We start from the raw sequence: 24,387 nt of genomic DNA, 5'->3' as shown, positions 1-24,387 counted from the left end.
AGAACTGATAGATGACACCCGCCTACTAGCACTGGTGGGAATGTCTGATCACAGTATCGTAGGCACGTCCCTTTTACAACAAAGACATCAAAGGTCTCGAAAAATTTCAAAGACGAATAACAAAGTTCTGTCCCACTCTGGGAAACTTTCCTTACAAAGATAGGCTCCGCAAGCTCAAACTTCCTTCACTAGCTTATCGACTGCACCGAGGAGACCTCATTGAGGTATACAAGCTTTGCTACGATGCCTACGAACACATCCAGGCTACAGATGTTCTCAGCTTCAGCCACACGAACCTTCGTGGTCACAACCTCAAGCTTCAAGAGGAGAGGTTCCAAAAGGATATTGGCCCTTGGGCGTTCAAGAACCGAGTAACATAACACTGGAACAAGCTCCCCTTTGAAGTCATCAAGGCCAACTCATTAAACTCGTTCAACCAGGAACAGGACAAATACTATGGTGAAAGTGCCTACAATTTTTCTCAATTTAAAAGATTTTTGTAGAGGCGCTGTGGCCTATTTGTTTAGCATTCTATTATTATTATTATTATTAAATTCTGACTCTTTTTCTGTCATAATCAAGGATAATAGCATCTTCAATCTGTCTGAAGAAAATAACCCTCAACGATCAAGACGAGCAAAGCCTTGGGGATTACTATGCTTTCACTCTTTCTCATGAAGAAGGGATGTTGAAAGTTGTGTTATTAGTGTTAACAAGCCTGCTTGTACAATGGATAGCGCATTGAAATTCTAATCTGAAGATCCCGAGGTAGACTACTGCAGTACGGTAGTCAAATTTTGAATTAGAATATTTTTTTTCACTTTTTCAACATTTTTTTCAACATTTTGTTCAATTTTTCAACATTTTTATATTAATGATATGACAAATACTAGGAATATTTTGAAGAAAAAAAAACATTTTAATAGGATGTCCTTAAGAAAAACTGATGTGGGAGGAGCGCTAGTTTTTCTCCAATCTTTCAGTCTTTTTGGTCACTTAAAAAGGGCAATAGAACTTTTGATTTCCATTCGAATCATCTTTCTCTCGCTCTTCTATGACCATTGATTCACACCATCATCCCTGCATAACTCACAGTCCTTGCTACAGGGACTGTGGGAGGGAAAGGGGGAGGTCAACCCCATGATTTTGTCTTTTGATTATTTCAAACAAAATAGCTATCTCGAAATTTTGACTGGATGCCTACGGGGAAAGGGGGGGGGGAGGGGCTGGTTACTGACCATCAGAGTGAAAAGCCTGTTATTGTTTATTATTCGATCGATAAATTTAACTGGTCAAATTGACATGTACTTCGTGAAAAACAGCGATCTTTACGGATGTTTTCTGCAATGAACTGGAAACCCTCAAATTACAACTAGCAGACACAAAATTTGCGTAATTCATATCTGACGCTTAAAATCTATAATCTAGATCTTGAATTACAAGCTTGGGTTTCGAAAAACACATTTCCAGTCGATACCAATTCACCTGTTCGATATGCTCGAAGCCCTATCCGACCTTTACATGCTACCAAGCGTATTCCATGAACATTTTAGGCAGCTTATAGGTCTTGGCAAAAATTTAGCCACGGGACTTACTTTTGAGGCCCCCTTCTCTGTGCTTCCATAACTCAAATACGAAAAGTCTATATTTCTTATGGTTTCAGGATTATATAGGTCTGAGCGTTTGTAGTGATAAAGAGAATCAAAACATTACAAAAACTGTATTCTCACAGTTATAAACCTCATTAGGGATGATTTCTTTAATTCCCCTGCTCCTTTTAAGATACTTTTTAACTTTTCATTTTTCCTTGCATTCTTCTTTGCATTTATCCGTTCTTCTTTTCTTTCATCATTAAAAAACATATCATTGCTTCTGAAATAGCAGCCAACATTGGTTACACCAGTCACCATCGCTGATTTAGCTTTAATATTAATTTCATTTTTCTTAATTGATTCCTTTCTCTTAATGGCAAGTTCTGGTAGATCTCTTTCTAAATGAAAATTGGATTTTTGCTTGCAGAACAAACAGGCAATAAGCTAAAAAAGAAAAAAAATCAGGAATTTAAAGTAGATAAACAAGTGTTCTAACCAGTATAATTGAGCGACTGAAAGAAAAGAAAGAAATGAACAGTGAGAGAAAGGTTTATGTACACCTCTAATTGAAGTTCAAAATAATAACAAAAATGACTAAAAATGGGAATTAAAATACGAAAAGGATTAGTTATAGATCACATTAATATAAAAAGATTAGTAAGAGTTAATTAGAACTAATTAATTAATAAATCAAACAAAATTATAAAAAATTTTACTTCCTAATAAAGGATTATAGTTTATAATAATAAAATCAATAAAAGTAAATTAAAGGACTAAAACAGTAGAGGGTTACCCAAAACATTCTTTTTTATTCTCAGCAAATTTAGTCCTTTCGAGGTACCAGAAAAAAAAAATTACTTTTCACCTTTCAGAGGTATTGGAGACCAGCCTTTTGACGTTTCTTTTTATATATTTCTGAACTTTTTTTTATTGCAAGTTCAGAGTGGAGGTAAAAAGCCATCTATTATAATGAAACATATTGACTACATATAATATCATAATGATGCTTGGTTACTTGTCTTATGCAAAAACCAATACTCTCCCATGAGCATCCAAAAACCAATTGGCGGATCTAATCTCCACTCTGTGGAGCACTGTATATAGATATAATACAAGTACGATAATTCCCTATATCAACCATTATACAAACCCGGACGAGGTTTGTAACATTTAAACAACTATAAACATAAGCGACATTAGATTTTTTCATGGGTAGACAATTCAGATTTCTCTTGAATGCAAAACTTGGCTTCAACATTGTGCACTGACTCGCTAATGACAGATTAAATGGGAGGAGCTGTTTGTACACGCCGAAGATGTAGTGCCAAAAATCACTGACCCGTGATCTTCCTGTTATACTATTTATATACAGTGCTGTGGAGAAACTAGTAATACTCGCTATATACCACCTGTAGCAGCACTTTATAGTTCTCAGTTTAACTACTGGTTGGCTGCAAGACTCTCAATTCTATATAGTATGTTAAGTATAAGTAGGCTAAGTTTTATTTTTCAATATAATTTTTTTATACAAAAAAAATAAGATCAAGTCATAGATCATTTTAGAAAAACTTGTTGTCCCATTTTTTTCTTCTATTTTTGCAAAATAAGATGATTCGTGGACCTGTTACCTCTTCTTACTACAATTGTTTGTTTCTGCCTAATTTGGGAAGGAGGAGGAGGGTGCACAGCTGTGTTGGTCTCAGGCACTTTGGTGAGTTGTTGGTAGTATTAGTATCATTATATAGAAAAATCAGTTATAGAAGTTGTGTTATATAGCATAGTAAGCAGGGGGTTACAAGGTGAAAAATTGCATATATCATACCTGGATAAGGGGGGAGGTGTATTTTGCATTGTAAACTTGTTTACAAATTTGCCAGGGACTGTGTTATTTTCCGATTTTTATTTTTCTCCCCATTTAATGCAAAATGAACAGTATTGAGGAGCAAAGTGAGCTGAAAGTAGGTATATATTTTATTGTGAAAACAATTATTTTTACAGATAAAGAGTTTTTAAAAGAACAAAAATGTTCTTATGTATTTCGGACTGCGATGTCATGGAAAAATGGTGGTTCAATTCCTGTATCTGATTCAACAAAAAACTGACAAGGCAGATCCAAAATCAATACTTTTAGAAACGAATGACCTGTGTTTTCTTTTGTTTTTAAATATCTTCGTTAAATACATTATATATGCTCAAATGGAAGAACATTTTGAAAAAATTATTTGTTACATGGAATAAATTTTAGAGACATTTGTAATAAAAAACTCAACTATATGACTGATTTAGACCATACGTTGATTAGATGAATCTGAAGAGTTTTGAAGCCCAACTGGGGTTGCCACCGCTCCACGAAAAATTAAACTACTTGTCTCCAAGAAAAAAACTGATCATAAATGCCAAAATCGATATATCGATTATCGACCAGTAAAAATATCGATGCATCGTTTAATCAAACTATCGCCCAAAACTATATCCGAGCAAGATTTAGCGAGATAATAGTCAAAAGTTTGGCTATAAAATAATAATTTTAACTATAATTAACGAACTGCAAGGATAAAAAACATAAGAAAATAATAAAGTAAACTAGGATTCGACCAGCTGGACCACAGAACCTGGTGGCCCAAAGCTGCCACCAATTCAATTAGCCAAAATTTGAACAACTTCAGTCCGAGGCGAATACACTCTCATTCGAACAGCACTGGCCTATTGCTAAGCTGTAAGTTATAAAATATACTATGAAAAATATAATAATTCATAAAGTGCATTATGAAATACATAAAATATAATACGGAAATTTGGACATGCTTTCACTCTCCAATAAATAACTTCAAAACTAGATAAATCTGAAGAGTTTTGAAGCCCAACTGGGGTTGCCACCACTCCAAGAAAAAAACAACTACTTAGAAGCATGTTCAGAAACAAGGGCTGCCATTGATAAGTGCCACCGCTTCAAGAAAAAATAAACTACTTAGAAGTATGTTCAAAAACCAGGACTGCCACTGATAAGTGCCATCAATCCAAGAAATAAATAAACTACTTAAAAGTATGTTCAGAAACCAGGACTAGCTATAAAAACTGTCAATCAGCGACTGAAATTCCTCGAAAGGATCCAACGAAAGCACCATATTAAATAATTAAAAATATACATTTATCAAATAGCTAATTAAATGAATGGCCAAATTAGCTTCCTCATTTTATCTTTCTTTAAAACTGTGAAACTAAGACGTCTTCTAAGGTTTACTGCGACTACTACTGACAACTCATTTTAGTATCAATTCGCCTGAGGTACATAGTTAGGTTTGACCCTGCTTCATTTTAATCTATTCAGAGCTTCACTGTCTGCCCCCCTCCCATGAGCATATTTGATTATTTCCTTTTGGAGTGATTATCAATTCAATATGTTTGACATTTAAACTTCGAAAGTGCTTGTAACTACTAGCCATTAAAAATACCTCTATACTAAAGCTATCAATGTAACTAGCCATCAAACCAGTTTTTTTTTTACAAAATTGTTATTTAAGATTTCATGACGCTGTTTGTTAAAGATTTGAGACTAATATTTCGCTACGTAAATCAAACGAAGAAAAATTTAAATAGTTTTTTTTAAATAAATTTTATTATTTAAAGTATTAAATAATAATAAATATATTATTTAAATTATTATAATTAAAGTATAAATTATTTGAAGTGTTTTAAATAATTATTTAATTAAATAATTTTTTTTTTCATTCAAGTTGGCATTTGAGTACTTCTCGGGCTGTTAGTTAAGCATTTAAAGATAATAATATCCATATAGTAATATCTATATAATATCTAATAATATCTGTATTCCAAAACTGAAACACATTAAGTATGTGTTTCACCGAAGCCAAGATACTACTTGATTTTCGGAAAAGCAGTTGTATAGCCCTCAATCCAGTAAAAAATCATCACTGGCACCTCAACCACTATTTTTATTAAGTGGAAAGGTGTCAATACAATCTTGTAGTCCCCCTGGATACAGCTCTGACCTCAACATATCAGTTTTTTTCTTACAGGTATTTGTTTTTGCTTCCGTTACTAGATATTTATAAATTTTCCTGTTTATTTTCTAGCATACAATTATTTTTGTATTTAAAAATTTAACCTTTGACGGTTATTTAAAAAAAAATATAACATGGATAAATTTCAAAATCGAATTTTCTGCTCAAATTTCACGTAAAATCAAAGCTACTATTTAAATTATATTTTAGTAATATATTTAGTATATTTTAGTTATAAAGTTATATTTTAGTAATGTTAGTAATATTTTAGCTGTTAATGGAAAGATAAGCATTGAAAACATTCCTACAATTAAGACATACTAAAAGTAGACCAGTTAAAAACAAAACAAAATATATATATATTAAATAGCGTTCTAATTTTGTTTATACAAGAGTAAGGAGCAACATCAAAACCTGATACGAGCAGAAACAGTCTTGTCCTAAGCTAAACTTGAAAAGATTAGAAATTACTATGGATGGATAACTAAAATCCAAAACAAACAAAAACAAACATTAATAATAATATCAGGTTAAAACAAAAAATAATATGGCTTGTTACTATGGAAACTATGGATTGAACACCCAATAAAAACAGAAATAAAAATTAATAATAAGATTGAAAAAAAAATATATAGAAATATATTGTAAATAACAGCCCTTCTTCCCCCCAAATCCTCTAAAGCTGTCATTTGTGGTTCACTGAAAACTAAACAGCTCAAAGATGGCTAATCAGTGAAAAAACCACTGTCTAACATTTGCATCAAATTATCTTTAAAAAATGACAAAAATATGAATCCTTTTACAGTAGCACAGCTAGATTTAGTGTCAGAGATGTATTTGTTTTAGTAAATTCTTGTGTTTTTTCTTCTCAGTACTTGAATAGCATCTTAATTTTTCAATTAAATTTGAAAACAATTGTAGATTGTTGTCCAAATCGAAAAAAAAACATTTTATAGGATAGCAGTATGTTTATCACCTCATGTGAAACTTGGGTTTTAGAAATCTCCTGATTTCTCTAGTTTTTTTACAGAAAAAAAACATAAACGAAAAAAAGACAGTAGAAAAAAATAGATGGTAAAAAGAGTGTCAATCAATCAATCAATCAATTTATTAATACTAAAAAAAAAGTTACAAACATATGGTTTATACACGCCCAAAAAGCTCAGCTTGTAAAGGACCAACAAAACAAAATAAGACACTATTATAAAGCACATAAAAAAAAAACAAAAAAAACATACTTATACAAAAAAAAACTGGATCAAGAGAAATTTATGAAAATAGGGGATTTAAAAGGAAACTTAACATATAACTGAAAAAAAAATTATTCAAACGAAGAAAAGAGATTGAAAATTAGGATTGAATATAAAAAAAAATTTAAATCAGAAAAATATACTAAATGAAAAGAGAGACATATAAAATTGTCAAAAAAAAAGAAAAAAGGGGAAATATTTACTATGCTGAAAAGACCCAGTGAGATACTGCTTTTGCAGAAAGATAGAGGGATATCAGGAGGGAAGGAGCTCCATAGTAAAATTGATTGATAATCAGGAGACCTCTGACCTGATGTTGATGATCGTTTAGGTAAAATGAATCTGCGATAAGAGCTACGTAAAAAAAAAGAGTACCTACCTGAGCTTGACAGAAATAAAAACTGCTGTCGAGATGGTGGAAGGGTGCCTAGAAAAGCATAATGTGCTAAATAAAGGTAACTTTTACCCATAATACGATTCAGCGGAGCTATTTCGGTATCATTATAAAGAACGGAGGACGGGTAAAAACAAGGTAGAGTAAAAGCAACCTTCACTGCCCTATTTTGGGCTCTTTGAAGTGAGCAGAGAAGAGATTTATTAGTATTATCCAAGACAGAACAGCAATAAGAGATATAAGGAAAAATAAAAGCATAATAAAGAGAAAGTATAACATCGGGGGCAAGAAATGAGTTAACCCTGTAGTGGCAGATGGCAGATGGCAGTGGCAGATGGCAGGAAGGAGGGCAAGAAATGAGTTAACCCTGTAGTGGCAGATGGCAGGTCCACTGCAGCAATGAAAAAGTTACTGTCGTCAGCAAAAAGAATGGGGTGCACAAGGGGATGAAGACCATCAACAAGATCATTGGTATAGATTAAAAATAAATGTGGTCAAAGCACAAAGCCCTGTGGGACACTCTTCGAAATAGGCAAGGAAGAAGAAGAAGTACCATTAACCTAAACATACTGAGATCTCCCCGAGAGGTAAGACCTAAATCATTCAAGTGGGACTCCATGCACTCCAAATGAAGATAATTTAGACAAAAGAACAGAGTGACCGACCATATTAAATGCCTTTGAAAAGTCAAGAAATAGACCCAAAACACACAAGCCCTTGTCAAGATTAGCACGCACAAACTCTGTTGCATCTGAAAGTGCATGCAAGGTAGAAAAACTGGGACGAAAGCCATACTGATAGTTAGTTATGAGACAATTTCCTGCATTCGTATTAGAACTAAATACAAATTAAGAGAGTGTACGATACACTACTTTTTCAACAACCTTAGACATGAAAGGAAGGAGAGAAACAGGTCTATAATTTTAAGTAAAAGATGAATCACCTTTTTTAAACAAAGATACAACATTAGCAACCTTAAATAAATGAGGAAAAACACCAGAAGAAAGACAGAGGTTAGTTATGTGTGAGATGGGATTAGAAACAAACTGACCAATTTTTTTAAGAACATTACAGCTCAAACCAAAACCATCAACTGAACGGCTACTTGAAAACTGAGAAATAATGTTAGAAATTTCGGTATCACTGCATGGGAAAACGAAAAATGACTTTTCTACTAAGGGAAAACTACTTACTCTGCTGTAGGGTGGAATAGGAACTGAAGGAAGGGAGGTAAAATACGAATTGAAGGCGCTTGCTGAAGAATTTCTGTCCACGAAAGATCCATCAGCTTTCCTGTAACGACAAGGGGGGGGGACTGTTTGAGTTTCTAATGTGGAACCAGTATAAATTATGTAAGCTGTAAGTGTGCTGACATGAAAAAAATATAATAATAATTAGCCTACCTGAAGGTGATAGGATCATAGACAAATATAAATAAATTTTAATGAAATGGCACTTATTATTCCAAATATTAGCCCAAAGTATAATATGGTAGTATGAAATTACGAGAGCTGCATATATACTGACATGACAAAAATATGATAGTATTCAGGGTAAACAAGGGTGATAGGATCACAAACAAAGATAAAGAAATATCAATGAGATGGCTTGCATTAGTCAACATATCGGTCAAAATGAAAATATGGGACCAGTCAAAGTTATGTGAGATGAATATTTGCTGACATGATAAAAGTATGATAGAATTCAGGCTATAGAAAGGCAATAGAATCACTAACATAAATAAGTAAATAATAATGGCATGGCTCATATTCATCCGAATATTGGCCCTAAGTAAAATGTGGAACCAGTCAAGATTATATGAGCTGCAATTGAAAGGACAAAAATATTAAAAAAATCAGCCTGCTTAAGGGTGATAGGATCACAAACAAACATAAAAAATAGATAAATAACTCTGAAGTAGCACATATTATTTATAATATTTGCCCAAAATGTAATATGGAACCAGTGAAAATTATGTGAGCGGCAAGTGTACTGACATGACAAAAATATTATAGAAGCCAAGCCTATTGGGTTTTAAGTACGGGGGTCACCACTTATTGGTGCAAAAATGGCGCAAAAAGGTTGCTATGCCACTTACTCAAAGGGGAGAACCCCTTGTCAGCCCAAATATTAGTGGGATTCCCGCTCTTACCCCAATGGTTCACTTGCTGCCACCAATGTGTGTGGTATTTAACCACCAGTGTTATACCGATAGCCCACAACGCCACTGGCGTGGTAATATACGGGTGTCACCACTTATTGGAGGGGAAAGCCCTGGCCCCAAATTATAATTTGATTCCCGCGTTTACCACACCGGTTCTTCAAATAGCGGGTTTGGTACTACCCGATTTACAGTATATTCTGTCCCAGGGTATGATAACGCGATCAAGTGGTCAAATGGCCACTTTCTAAAGCCAAATGTACCCGCCTTGGGTTACGGCTAGAAAATCTCTAACTCTCTCCTTGGAGGTAACAAACCTCCTTGTCAATATAATAATGACGGTACCTCGTAGCTCTATTCCTACCCTGCCTGGGTTACGGAAACTAGTACACAGTGTGTAGAAAATACCTTACTTGTATTCTTCTACAGGTCATGATAATAACATCTATAAATTCCAATTATAGACTCCCTATACTGGGTTTCAAAGTACACTAAATCAAACTAATATTTTATACTTAACTGTTCATTGGGGTGGACCTTCGCTTGGCCCAGCCAATCATCTCCATCCCCATTCATTCCCAATTCTACTCTCTTAGCCTTATCTTTCAATAACTCCGAACCAGGAAGTACAAAAATAGAACTTACTTCAAAACTTACTTATTGCGACGCCTCTAGCTTACCAACGGGAATTTGACCTGTCTTTTGAAATCATACTATAAGCAAATGTGATTAAAAAAAATAAAAGAGGTCATTTATCTGAAAGGGAAAGAAACAGTGGCGGAACCTCAACACCTCCCCCCGTAAGATAAATGACAGCCATCGCGTTACCTTGGTCCACCCTTACAAACATAAACACATACCTTCAACTTCACAAAATCCATTTGCCTTCTCTCTTCCACTAGTGTCCGTGCTACTACTTCCACGCTTGGCTCTGGATCGGTCGTCATCAACACGTCTCTACTGTAGGACCACCATGGTCTAAATCGTATAGCATCCTCATTAGGTTTTGAAAGTTGAAGTCCCCAAGATTCGTAGACAATGATTGTGCGCAGCAGAATCAAAACAAAAAATTTTCTCGCTCTCACGAATTTACATTTGAGAGGAGAAGAGAATCAGTTTCTGGCACGTATGATGATGCCAGCCATCATGAAAAATTGCCTGCACTATCCTCTTAATTTCCATCTTTGGAAACAACCCCACGTCTCAATAAAAAAGTAAATTGCCCCTTGGCATAATTTTCAAATAATCTAAGGCCGAAAATGCAAAGGCCTGTGAAAACGATAAGGGTACTGGAATGAAGTAAAATTTTGAGCGAACCATGAATCGCCTTTTTTCTGGGTTTCCTCCCCTGGGATAATTAAATGAAGAATATGCCTTGATGCTAATTGAAGATGAAACTTGGATACATCTCCCACTGAATACAATTTGCCGGAAATAATTGTCGGTTCCCATGAAGAATAACAACTATGAATAGGGTTACTGGACAAAGGTTTGGGTGAAATATGAAGTGGCTGGAACAGAGTATCCCCCAAGGACTCCAGATCAGAGAGGCAAATTCTCGGTAAAAGGATCACAACTTGTCCGCCAGTTGTGCATTGAGAAAAAGGCTATCTTTCGTGATTTCCCGCAGGGGATCTTCCCCAAGGGATTCCTCCTCCTCATAAATGATCGACATATCTTTTGAATTGATAATACTAATCTTAGATTCCTTTCCAAATTTTTCCATCCGACTCGACATTCAATATCTCACATCTTTCCCCCAACCCGTTGTAGGTCATTCATCTCTATTTTGTATCCATCTTGTTTTTTTCCCCATGGGCATTTGACCTCTTTTCCCCCCTATTTTTTATGTTATCAAGGCACAGCCCATCCAACATTTTATTTTTCTCCCTATTATTCATGTTATCAAGGCACACCCCATCCCACATTTTTTATTTTTCACCACTGCAGGCTGAATCTCCAAATTTTGTCTCTTTTTTACACTCCTCTTTTCATCTCTACTTTACTCAATTTTTTCATTTGCGCAAAATAATAAATCATCGTTAAATCTGATTTGGACTACAATGTCCACCATGTTTGACTGCATTACTTCATTGTAGCTCCGTTTAATATCTCTTTCCTCTCTTTTACTTCTCTTTACTTTTACCGCAGAAAAAAATATTTCGTTATCAAATGGGAACTGAATTCCGACATTTGGTTTTTCATATTGTACTAAAAATTTCTCGATTTTTACGAGGAAAAGCGCCTACAATAAATTTCGTCTCCTTATTCTCTGGTACAATCAGCACTTCATTTTAGCCTGTACTTGTCAGCGTCTCTTATTCATTAAAACTGTTTTCAAGTTTTCCATTTTCGGGAAATTTTCCCGAAAAATCATTCTCGCGCGTCTTATTTTCAATATTATGTTGTCTGTTTAGTTCTGCATCCCATTTCTCTGGATTATCAATATTTTGAACATGCGTATCAAGTGTTTGCTTTTCCAACAGGGTGACACAGCCTCCCAATTTGTTTTATTGGCCGGTCCTCCTCCCCGCCTTGTAAACGAAGTAGCATATTTTTCTGTCGTGGTGTAATTTTATAATTTTCCAACTGTTAAAGAAGTCACTTTTAACGATAGGAGATTTCAGATATCTCCAAAGTCTCCTCCTATTAAAACATGCACTGCTAGCGTAGGTACTAAGCCTACTTTTATCGCTTTTCTCTGGACCGTACCGTCCTTCTTTACAGTTTCTATTCTTACCCAAGCAGATGGGCATGGGTGCTTGTCTCCATATTAACATAATGTTGTAATCTTATTTTTATGGTCTATCTCCGTTCTATTAATTAGGTCAGTTCGCACATAGGTTTGGTCACTGCAGGAATCAATTGCCATTTCTACTAATTCCCCGTTCAATTTTCCGTGTATTTTATGCGACTCTGCAAATGCGTAATTTTTTTCCTTATTATGGGTCATGGCCCAGGTTGTCGTTTTATGTGGTTTTTGGTCATGTTCACTGGGGCAGTTTCTTGCAAAATGCCCCGTGGTACCACAGGTATGGCAAGTTAATTCTCTTTGCGCTGTGTTATAGTGCCTATTATTGTTATACTCTCTATATTGAAATATGTCTGTCTCCTCAACTTCCTCTCTTATTTCGGTCCACCTATTTGCCATTTCCACCACTTATTTGCTTGTTTTGGGGTTCTTTTCTTTCAAATATATTTTCAATTCTCTGTTGGTGCTTTCTAAAAATTGTTCCATTACTGTTTTATCTATTATTTCCTTTATCTCTTCCTTTATTTCTTCCGGGTCTTCTAACATTCTATAGTTTTCTAACTCTAGCCATTTTAAACACATATCTTTCAATTTGTACCCGAATTCTTTCTAAGTTTCGTTGTCTCGTTTTCTTTCGCTTCTATATCTCCTTTGAAATTGCTCGGGGGAGAGTTGAAACTTTTCAAAAATGGCTTGTTTTAGTCTTTCAAAATATTTTGAGTACTCCATTGGTAATGCTTTATATACAAGTTGCGCTCAATAGTTAAGGAGCAGTAGTATTGTTGTCACCCAATTTTCTTTTGACAACCCGCTTAATTTCACCGTTTTTTCAAAATTGCACATGTATAAATGTACAACTTACTTTTATTTCGTTGGTTGCAGGCTTACTATTTGCATTACTTCTATTCTAGATGATTTCTGAGGCTCTTGGGAATTTGTCTCTACAATTATTTTCATTATGTGTTTTCTTTCCTCTCTGTCAGCCTCCTCCTTTTTTTCTCTGGCTCTCCTATGATACTTTTCATTGTCCATATCTCTCTGATTCTTTCTCCTTAAAATCAATTAATTGTCGAGTCGTATTTATTTGGTTACGTTTTTGCAAGCTCCTGCTGGAAATTGAGCTTCTACTGCTCCTGCTACTTGGCCTACTATGATTCTCACTGTCTTTATATTCTCTTAATTCATTTTATGAATCTGTTCATTCTATATCCGTATTGTCTCTTTCTTTATAGGCTACTTTAGCCTTTCCGTAATCTTTTCTATTCTTTCTAATTTCATCTTTCTCAGCCTGCATTTTTTCCTTATATTCTCGGTGCTCTTCCTCAAAGGCCTCCATATTAACCTTTCTTTCTATTTTCCTACTTTTTCTATGGGCTTCACTTGCTCTTCTCGGTCTTAATTTAATCTCATCTCTGTCCGACATAATTTCAAAATTTCGTTAACTGAAATTACCTCTTCAGTCTAAATGAAAATTCTTTTATCCATGTAACTTCCGGTCTCTCGCTAAAAATTGCTGCGTGTCAATTTTTGCACACTAATTAGTTGTGCGATATATTGATTCGTAAATTTTATTACTTATTATTATTCAACTAGGCACAGCCCAGATAAAAAAAAATTTCTCTTTGCGATTTTTTATATATGTAACCACAATAGAATACTCTTGTAGGCTAAATTACTTGTCTCGTCGAAAACGCCGAATTTTTTTTACCATCAGTGCTGTTGATAGCTCTTTTTGTTGTTGTCACCACTTATTGGGTTGTAAGTACAGGGGTCGCCAGTTATTGGTGCAAAAATGGCGCAAAATGGTTGCTATACCACTTACTCGAAGGGGAGAACCCCTTGTTGGCCCAAATATTAGTGGGATTCCCTTTCTAACCCCAACGGTTCACTTGCTGCCACCAATGTTTGTGGTATTTAGCTACCAGTGTTATACCGGTAGACCACATCGCCACTGGCGTGGTAATATACAGGTTTCACTACTTATTGGAGGGGAAAGCCCCGGCCCCAAATTATAATGTTATTCCCGCGTCTACCACACCGGTTCTGCAAATAGCGGGTTTGTTACTACCCGATTTACAGTATATCCTGTCCCAGGGTATGATAACGCGATCAAGTGGTCAAATGGCCACTTTCTAAAGCCATATGTACCCGCCTTGGGTTACGGCTAGAAAATCTCTAACTCTCTCCTTGGAGGTAACAAACCTCCTTGTCAATATAATAATGACGGTACCTCGTAGCTCTATTCCTACCCTGTCTGGTTACTCAAACTAGTACACAGTTTGTAGAAAATACCTTACTTGTATTCTTCCAAAGATCACAATAATAGTATCTATAAATTCCAATTACAGACTCCCTATACGGGGTCTCAAAGTAGACTAAATCAAAATAATATTTTGTGCACAACTGTTCATAGGGGTGGACCTTCGCTCTGCCCAGCCAATCATTTTCATCCCCATTCAAACCCAATTCTACTCTCTTAGCTCAAGCTTTTTAGGTCTCAATGTAGACTAAATCAAAATAATATTTTGTGCACAACTGTTCATAGGGGTGGACCTTCTCTCTGCCCAGCCAATCATTTCCATCCCCATTCAAACCCAATTCTACTCTCTTAGCTTTATCTTTCAATAACTCCGAACCAGGAAGTACAAAAATAGAACTTAATTGAAAGCCTACTTATTGCCACGCCTCTAACTTAGCAGCGAAAATTTAACCTGTCTTTTGAAATTATACTATAAGCAAATGTAATTAAAAAAATGAAAACAGGTCATTTATCTGAAAGGAAAAGAAACAGTTTGGAACCCCAACAGTGGTGGAATTCCAGTTCCTTTCAAATCCTTCTTTTGTCTGAGAAGCAGTTGACGAACTCGTAAGTTGCAAAATTCTACAACTATGGGTCTGGGTTTTGCAGATGGTTTGTCAATTCTTTTGGTTGATACAACATCAGACTGAATAATTGATGTGCCAGGAAATTTCCCAGCACATAGTGAGAAGAATCGACTTTCAGTGTTTTTAATGGAGGCATCTTCTTTCACCCCAAAGACAATAATTTGATTACTCAAAGCCTGCTGTTCAAAACGGTCATTTAATCTTGCCAGCTTGGTGGATAGGCTGGAAAGAGTTTTTAAGGTATATCATGGATGACTCTAAAGTAGCCATAGAAGATTCAACAGAAAATATGCATCTGTTGTAGCTTTCAAGGGTTTTATCTACTAGATTACTAAGATCTAGGTTGAGGCCAGCATACACCTCCTGCTTGATTGCATCCAGCTTATCTGAAGAGATAGTGACAGTAATATTCCATGAATGTCTGTTCATCTTTCATTTTAACCACTGCCTCATTTACCTGGAAAGAGATCTTAGCCGATATAAGGTCATCAAGTAACCCTTTCACTGAAGATTTTAGGCTGTCAGGTTGCAGTGAATCTGCTAACATTTTATGTTTGATTTTTATGCTATATATGTGGTTAGTGAGCATGAGTAGTTGTTCCGAAACAGATTCTTATCCAGAGAATTGGATTGAGTTCTCAGACCTTAGTTCACGAGGTGGCTTGAGTTGACTGTTCATTTCTTATCTGAAGTAAACAGCAAAACAGGAACAGAATAAGCAGTGGTAAAAGACAGTTTGGGTTTAAGGCAGGATATTGTCTACAATCTAGTAACAAATTTCAAATAGAAAAGCAGGGGATTGTGAAATTTGAAGAATAAAAGCAACCAGTGCAAAACATCAATTGGTGCAAAAATGGCGCAAAAAGGTTGCTATGCCACTTACTCAAAGGGGTGAACCCCTTGTCGGCCCAAATATTAGTGGGATTCCCGTTCTTACCCCAATGGGTCACTTGCTGCCATCAATGTGCGAGGTATTTAGCCACCAGTGATAAACCGGTAGGCCACAACGCCACTGGCGTGGTAATATACGGGTGTCACCACTTATTGGAGGAGAAAGCCCCGGCCCCAAATTATAATGTTATTCCCGCGTCTACCACACCGGTTCTGCAAATAGCGGGTTTGGTACTACCCGATTTACAGTATACTCTGTCCCAGGGTATGATAACGCGATCAAGTGTTCAAATGGCCACTTTCTAAAGCCATATGTACCCGCCTTGGGTTACGGCTAGAAAATCTCTAACTCTCTCCTTGGAGGTAACAAACCTCCTTGTCAATATAATAATGACGGTACCTCGTAGCTCTATTCCTACCCTGCCTGGGCTACGGAAACTAGTACACAGTTTGTAGAAAATACCTTACTTGTATTCTTCCAAAGGTCACAATAATAACATCTATAAATTCCAATTACAGACTCCCTTGACTGGGTCTCAAAGTAGACTAAATCAAAATAATATTTTGTACACAACTGTTCACAGGGGTGGACCTTCGCTTGGCCGATCCAATCATCTCCATCCCCATTCAAACCCAATTCTACTCTCTTAGCATTATCTTACAATGACTCTGAACCAGGAAGTACAAAACTAAAACTTAATTCAAAACTTACTTATTGCGACGCCTCTAACTTACCAGCGAGAATTTAACCTGTCTTTTAAAATTATATTATAAGCAAATGTAATTAAAAAAACGAAAACAGGTCATTTATCTGAAAGGAAAAGAAACAGTGGTGGAACCCCAACAAAGCTACATGATGGTGAAAGGATCATAAACAAACATAAAGAAAAATCAGTGGGAAGGCACATATTATTATTAGAGATAGTGACAGTATATTCCATGAATGTCTGTTCCTCTTTCATTTTAACCACTGCCTCATCTACCTGGGAAGAGATCTTAGCCGATATAAGGTCATCAAGTAACCCTTTCACTGAAGATTTTAGGTTGTCAGGTTGCAGTGAATCTGCTAGCATTTTATGTTTGATTTTTATGCTATTTATGTGGTTAGTGAGCATGAGTAGTTGTTCTGAAACAGATTCTTATCCAGAGAATTGGATTGAATTCTCAGACCTTAGTTCACGAGGTCGCTTGAGTTAACTGTTCATTTCTTATCTGAAATAAGCAACAAAACAGGAACAGCATAAGCAGGGACATAGGAGAGTTTGGTCTTAAGACAGGATATTGTCCACATTCTAGTAACAAATTTCAAATAGCACAGTAGGGGTTTGTCAAATTTCAAGAATAAGAAGCAACCCGCGCAAAACATCAAGCATCAACAGTAGCTGTGTCGTAAACCCAAGGATTGAAACCCAAGTTTAATAATATAAATTTAGGTTATAATTGTTTCCTATTTGGTTCCACTTGATATAGGAAATCATAATGCGCAGAAATTTTCGCACCTTTAAACTTCTAAAAGATAGAATTAAAAGGTCATATAATGAATCACTGCAGTTATTTTTCATATTTCACTGCTATAACAATTAGGATTCTTCTCCCTCACAACTAAGCTATCACTTTTGCTCTTTCCTCCTTACTTTACTATTCAACTGCCCTTATTTTTGTTAACGAGCAGTCTTCTTACCAAACTAACAAACTTTTTAACCAAGCAAATTACCAATTTTCTAGTTTCCTTTTTAAGAAATTTTAATTTTCTCCTTTCCTTACTAGTCAGTCACTCTACTTTTTTTGACTTAACAATCTTCTTGCTGAATTCCCAAACTTCTTACGAAATTTCTAGTTTTCTTTTTAAGATATTTCAATTCTTCCCTTACTTTACTATTCAACTGCCCTTCAATTTGGTGACTAACAATCTTCTTACCAAACCTATGGAGCAACATACCAAATTTTGTAATTTCTTTTGAAGATATGTTAGTTTCTTTCTTCCCTTACTATTCAGCTGATCTTCCATTTTTTGACTTAAAAATCTTCTTACGAAGCAAATTACCCAATTTCTAGGTTACTTTTTTAGAAATTTTAATTTCCTCCATTCTTTACTATTCAGTTACTCTTCTTTTTGTTTACTTAACAGGGTTCTTAACAAATTATGAAACTTCTTAGCAAGCTAATTACCAATTTTTAGGTTTCTTTTTGAAATGCTAGGTTTCTACAGGCTTCTTGCAAAATTACCAGACGTCGTATCAAGCTAATTACCAAATTTTTTTTTTTAGAAACTTTGATTTCCTTTTTTCTTCACTATTCAGTCACTCTTCTTTTTGTTTACTTAACAGGGTTCTTACCAAATTACCAAACTTCTTAGCAAGCTAATTGCCAAATTTCTATGTTTCTTTTTGAAATACTTGGTTTCTACAGGCATCTTGCCAAATTAACAGACTTCTTACGGGCTATTCACTAAATTTCTAGGTTTCTTTTTTAGAAACTTACATTTCCTCCTTTCTTCACTATTTAGTCACTCTTCTTTCTGTTTACTTAACAGGTTTCTTACCAAATTACTAAACTTCTTAGCAAGCTAATTACCAAATTTCTAGGTTTCTTTTTGAAATACTAGGTTTCATCAGGCTTCTTGCCAAATTAACAGACTTCTTACAGGCTATTTACTAAATTTCTAGGTTTCTTTTTTAGAAACTTACATTCCCTACTTTCTTTACTATTCAGTCACTCTTCTTTGTGCCAAATAGCAAACTTACTAAACTCTTACCAATCAACTTGCCAAATTTCTAGATTTCTTCTTAAGGTAGTTTAGTTTTTTACTTTGTTTACTATTCAGCTGAGGGTGCTTTTGTTGTCTTAATAATCTTTTTAGTTTTGATTTTGCTGATTTTGGTTGCTTCAATATAAGTATGAAATTACCATAGGAAAATGGCATTAAACAGGATGGACAATGTTTAAATTTCTTGATTGGTGAATGGTTCTTATTTGTCTTTGAAATAGCTTTTAGAGCCTGCATTTTATTCCTGAAATATTGAGATTTTCAGTTTGTGTCACACTTGCATATACTTACTTATTTTACATTTACTTACATTTTGGACTTGTTCTCATTATCGCTTTCACTTGTCCTCTAATGGTGCAAACTTTGCTCTTCACTTTCATTTTTGACATGTTGTAATACTCGATTTTGCATGCCAGTTAATTAGACAATCATTTGCTCTTCCCTTCCAACTTAAACATGTTCTGATTCTTCCTATTGCTCGAAATTATCCATATCGCTTGTATTATAAACAAAATACTTCTGTATTATTTATTTTATGTTCTTTATAATACTCATTATCGCATGTCTATTAATCAAAATTTTTTTTTTCTTCACTTTTGATTATCGTTACTTCAAATATTTTTTAGTGTCCTTTTTTTGAGCACTAAAAATCTGTCTCACCACATTTGATGGTGTAAGTTTTAGGTTCTGACCCCTTGTGAATTTACATTTCTCTGGTCGTTCTCTCAATAAAAGGGCAATCAGAATAGTATGTGACGTGCGAGCCAAATTAAATATTCTAACTAAAGAATCTTATTCTACAGAGGCTAGGTGATTAAATAATTTTTTTTTCAATAGTTGTGACAAACTCAAACATTAGCATAAAGAGCAGGGTGCTGAGGAGGGCACAACCTCTTCCATATATAGAATAATGTATGTTTTTCTAAGGTTCATTGTTACTCCTTTAGTTTTAGTTATTTTTTTTTATTATGTGGGCATTATGTGGGCACTGCTAAAGAAGTCTAGTTTGGTTAATGCTAATGAAATAATATAAAATAGGATGAATATGCAATAGTTTGTAAACAAATTTGGGCTACACATTAAACATTAGGGGGGGGGGTGCAGAATAAAACATATGCGTAATTACGCAACTTAACCTAACCTATCTACTCCCCCCCTTAACCCCCAAAAAACATTCGTTAAATATTGTAATTCATTGAGAAACCACGGCTTTGCCGTCATTTATTGGTACTGGTGCATTTTGCGGACACTGCTAAATAAGTCATGTTTGGTTAATGCTAATGAAATTAAATAAAATAGGATAAATATATAATAGTTTATAGGCAAATTTGGACTATATATTTACACATAAGGGGGTGGGGGGGGGGTAAAGCATACCATTATTAAATACGTAACCTAACTTAGATACCTTTCCCCCCTTAAACCCCAAAAAACAATCGTTTAAATATTGTAACTCAATGAGAAACCACGGCTTTGCAGTCATTTATCGGTACTGGGGCATTTTGCGGACACTTCTATATACTACTAAAGAATTCAAGTTTGGTTAATGCTAATGAAATAAAGTAAAATAGAATGAATATATAATAGTTTATAAAAAATTTGGGCTATATATTGGCAAATTAGGGGGGGGGGAATCATACCATATATTAAATATGTATCTTAACCTTACTTAGGTACCATCCCCCCTTAAACTCCAAAAAATAATTGTGTAAATATTGTAACTCATTGAGAAACCACGGCTTTGCAGTCATTTATCTATAGCCTATTTGACAGGTTTTTCGTTACTGGTTTCCTTGTACAATAGCAAATTTGTTCCCTTGGGCAGGGCTGTACCCAGGGGGGGGGGGGGGTAGGGGTTCTAACCACCACCACCCCAAAAAAAATGTTTGTCTGACTTGTACAAATGTAACAAAAATGTATGTAAACAAATTTTGGTATTTACGCATCATGCGGGTACTGCTATATACTGTATGCGGAATATCAAATGGGAAATCCTACAGTCACCCAACAAATCCCGTCAAACAGCTCTTTGAAAGACCTACATTGATTAAGAAGCGTTGTCTCTCATGGAGTTTCGATATTTAAACGATTGTTTTTTGGGGCTTGGGGGAGGGGGAAAGTTACCTAAGTTAGGTTACGAATTTAATATATGCTATGCTTTACCCACGCCCCCCCCCCCTCATGTGCCAAAATAGTGCCCAAATTTGTTTGGCAGCTATGATATTTTTTATTTTATTTCATTGGCATTAGCCAAACTTGACTTCTTTTGCGGTGCCCGCATAATGCGTAAGTACCAAATTTCGTAATGTTTTTTTAGTTTTTTTGTGCAGCCCCCCCCCCTCCCGCAACGAAAAAAAAATCCAGAATCCCATCCTTTACGGAAGTTTCCCCACAAATAACCAGTCCCCTAGTACAAATTTGCTCCCGCAGAAAATTCCCTCTGGAGAATTTATTTAAAGGAAAACTCCCATGGCAAATTTCTCCCGTGAAAAAATCTCCTTTCCTCCATATTTACTCTAAACAACTTCAACCCGGTAGAGATTTCCATCCAGACATTTCCTCTCATCATGGTTCAGGGGCGGATCCAGGATTTTTAAGAGGGGGCGCAAAATACGTTGATCCGATAAACTTGCGTTAGGAGCAAGTTTAATTAACGTAAACTTGCGTTAATTAAGTAAAATACACTACTTTAGACTCCCTTAGGGGGGGATGCTCCCCCTCTGAATCCGCCACTGTCATGGTTGCAGAGGTAGCTGTACCCTAGTAAAGAGCAAACAACAGCGCATGAGAAAAAATTGTTATCTGACAGTGATTCAGGAACGGTAACTGTTATTTTGGTTTGTTTTCAAAGTAAAAGTTTATTCCAAAAAGGAGTTTATGGTGATTTCTAAAAAAAGCCTAAAACACATCAAAAATAGCGTTAGATCACTATGAAAAGTGTACCATGGGAATCTCACATAGTGGAAAATATTTTACAGGGGAATAACAGTTCCCCTCATTCAGTAGTGGATCCAGTGGGGGGGGCGAGAGGGCGCACCACCCCTAGCGTAGTCTAAAGTAGTTTAATTTTCTTAATTAACTCAAGTTTGCGTTAATTAAACTTGCGCCTGACGCACATTTTTCAAATCAACCTATTTTGCGCCCCCTAAATTTTTTTTATCGGATCAACCTAGTTTGCACCCCCCCCCCCACAAAAAAAATCCTTGATCCGCACCTGCCCTCATTGAATAACAAAGAAAATCACTTTCCTCAATAATTCTAATCTGAATAATTAACTTATCTGAAAATCAAATTTAAATACCAAATTTGTTAAATTAATGCCAACATATTAAACCTTTTAAGATTTAATGTTTCATTTGCCAAATGATGAATTAGCGACCGGTAGCTATTTCGAAATTCTCTTGTCCGAGATTAGGGCCTATAGCAACAGCTGGACGAAAACTTTTCATTTGCTACCGGCCGAGAACAAGGCAATCAGTGGACGGGAATAGGCAATATTCTGTAATAACTATGTTACAATGAGCGATTCCTATGTCCAGCTAATAGCAGATTTGTCCCTTCTTTGTCAATTTAAAAGTAGGAAGCGCTGTACTAGCAAAACTATTTGAATTAATAACCTACTTGTTCACAAGACAATTAGGCTGTGTTGCCACAGTCACAGGTTTCCTGTGAAACTTCACAGGTTTTTTGATTGTCACAGGTTCAATGGTTTTTGCTGCTGAATGGTAGAAAGTCACAGGTTTTTGTGCTAAAGACTTCTAATATAACCTGATTTTCTGCTAAAAGTTGAATTTTGTAGAGCTCATATTTTCAGTGATTTTGTGATATTGAGGCAACATATAAATGACAGCCATTTGAAATTACCATTTTGACTTGAATTGAAACATGCTGATTAGTCACCAAAAGTGATGTCAACTCAATATTGTGAATTGAAACATGCTAATTAGTCACCAAGAGTAATGTCAACTCAATATTGTGAATTGAATTGAAAGTTGAAACAGCTAAGTGGCAAAGTAAGAAACAATGAAAAGTAGCTAAGTTTGTAAAGCAAGAAACAGTGAGAAGTGAAAAAAGCTGATGCTTTAGGACGCTGGCACTGAGACTTCTTCAAGGTAGTCGCCTCTGGCATTCTGCTACCATTAGGCAGCAGAATTAGAAGCATTAGCTTTTAGCTGCCATTAAAAGCATTAGGTTTCATATGAGTCAAAAGAAAAAAAACTAGAATGGCTGGAATAGGTTTTTCTTTAGTTTTTGAAATGGGGGACTGTAAACCTCCTGTGTAGTTTTCAGCTTTGTCAAATGCAATGGTGTACTTTTTACTCTGATCCGATGCCGTTTTCAAGGGGTTTCAGGCTCTTTGTGATATTTTGGAAGATTGTTTTTGCAACAAAGAAAATGTTATGTTAAATCTGAACAAACAGTCACTCTGGCTTGGATATTTATCACTTGCTATGAATTGTTCAAACTTTCCATACTTTATCTATAAAGTATGGATAAAGACAACAGCCGTCTGTTGTTGAAATCTTCATCACTTACTACTATTTGGTCAAGCTTCCCATAGTTTAGCCAAGGAACAAGCCATAGAATAATGGTTTGCTACACAGTCTATTGATTGATTGATTGGATATTTTTAGTTCTGGACAGTTTTTGGAGCCATCCAAAATGGTCAGTGCAATATCTTCCCGTTAAATCTTTGGTCTATGCTACTAATCTGTAATCATGCCTTGTTTAGACAGACTGATCATTTGTCAATAATTGACTATTCAGTGATAAAAACTGCCGTTTTCAAAAAGAATCGGCAAATTTTTTTCTAGAGAAAATTCCTAATTGCTCGTCAATTTTGAAGAAATCGGCCAAAAAAGGGGCTAGGTTCAGATTGAGCAAGTTTTATAATCCAACAAAGAACTTAGAAACAATATGAGGATAGCTCGCAGGGTTGTGATAGCTGAAGTAAAAATGACGGCGTGGGTAGCATCTGAAGGCATCCCTTTCAGAAAGGCTGACACATGGACACCCTTAGTAAGGAAAATTTTTCCCGACTCGAAAATAACTAATGGAGTAAAAGTGAAGCTTACAAAGGCAAATGAAATCATGAAAGCGGTCATTGGACCCTATGGACTCGAGGAATTAGCAGAGGAACTGAAATATTGTCCTTTTTCAATCATTGTTGATGAAACAACAGATAGATGCATAACAAAGTCTCTGTGTATAACGGTATGCTACAAGAATAGCAGCGATGATTTTAAGGAAGAATTTCTCGGTTTCCTTTAAGTGAAAGATCATCCAAGGGACAGAAAGAGCTTCCTAACAAGTATTTAAAAGATCAAGGCATTCTGGTGTATAATTTACTTGGTATTGGCTATGACAATGCCTCAGTCAACACAGGTGCCCATCATGAGCCAAGTGGTCTTTTCAAAACCAAAGTGCTGTCTCTTTTCACTGTTGATTACACAAGTCATTTGTTGGCACTCTGTGCTTCAGCAGCATCTAAAACTTTCCCTGAGTGGTTAGAGTCTTTTGTGCATGATACCATACACTACATTACACATATTCCAAAGAGGATTGGGGAATTTCGTGACCACTATAGGTTTGCTGAAATTCAAGCGAAACAGTTGCTATCCGTAGTTTCTACGAGAGGGCACTGCAGACAACGCAAGCAAGGAGAAGGCAAT

At 35.6% G+C, this 24,387-nt stretch overlaps 2 protein-coding genes across 2 annotated transcripts in view; one reads left to right on the top strand and one right to left on the bottom strand.

Annotated features, from left to right (window-relative positions):
• The window catches only part of LOC148948074 (uncharacterized), a 407,093-nt gene that overhangs the window by 265,774 nt on the left and 116,932 nt on the right, over nucleotides 1-24,387 (top strand). The window lies entirely within an intron of this gene.
• On the bottom strand, nucleotides 1,710-22,602 carry LOC148948076 (uncharacterized). Its single transcript, XM_089096086.1, has 3 exons — nucleotides 22,580-22,602; nucleotides 18,716-18,959; nucleotides 1,710-2,036 (listed from the first exon to the last, which is right to left on the bottom strand). Exons 1-3 carry the CDS (start codon nucleotides 22,600-22,602, stop codon nucleotides 1,710-1,712), a joined length of 594 nt encoding a protein of 197 aa, XP_088952212.1.

This window comes from Artemia sp. Qi Xiang Cuo, chromosome 10 (assembly GCF_049724085.1).
Source record: "Artemia sp. Qi Xiang Cuo chromosome 10, ASM4972408v1, whole genome shotgun sequence".
In the NCBI taxonomy this organism is placed as follows: domain Eukaryota; kingdom Metazoa; phylum Arthropoda; class Branchiopoda; order Anostraca; family Artemiidae; genus Artemia; species Artemia sp. Qi Xiang Cuo.
The sequence above is the reverse complement of the archived record's forward strand: the minus strand, read 5'-3'. Positions and strand labels throughout refer to the sequence as shown.

What these genes read in the sequence shown, in the direction of transcription:
- LOC148948076 (XM_089096086.1), bottom strand. Translation starts at nt 22,602, where the DNA reads ATGTTTCAATTCAAGTCAAAATG. An exon ending in TTTCAATTCAAGTCAAAATG is followed by an intron (nt 18,960 to 22,579) that starts GTAATTTCAAAT and finishes TCAATATTTCAG; the next exon opens with GAATAAAATGCAGGCTCTAA. An exon ending in AGAAGAAATCTAGAAATTTG is followed by an intron (nt 2,037 to 18,715) that starts GCAAGTTGATTG and finishes TTTCTTTTTTAG; the next exon opens with CTTATTGCCTGTTTGTTCTG.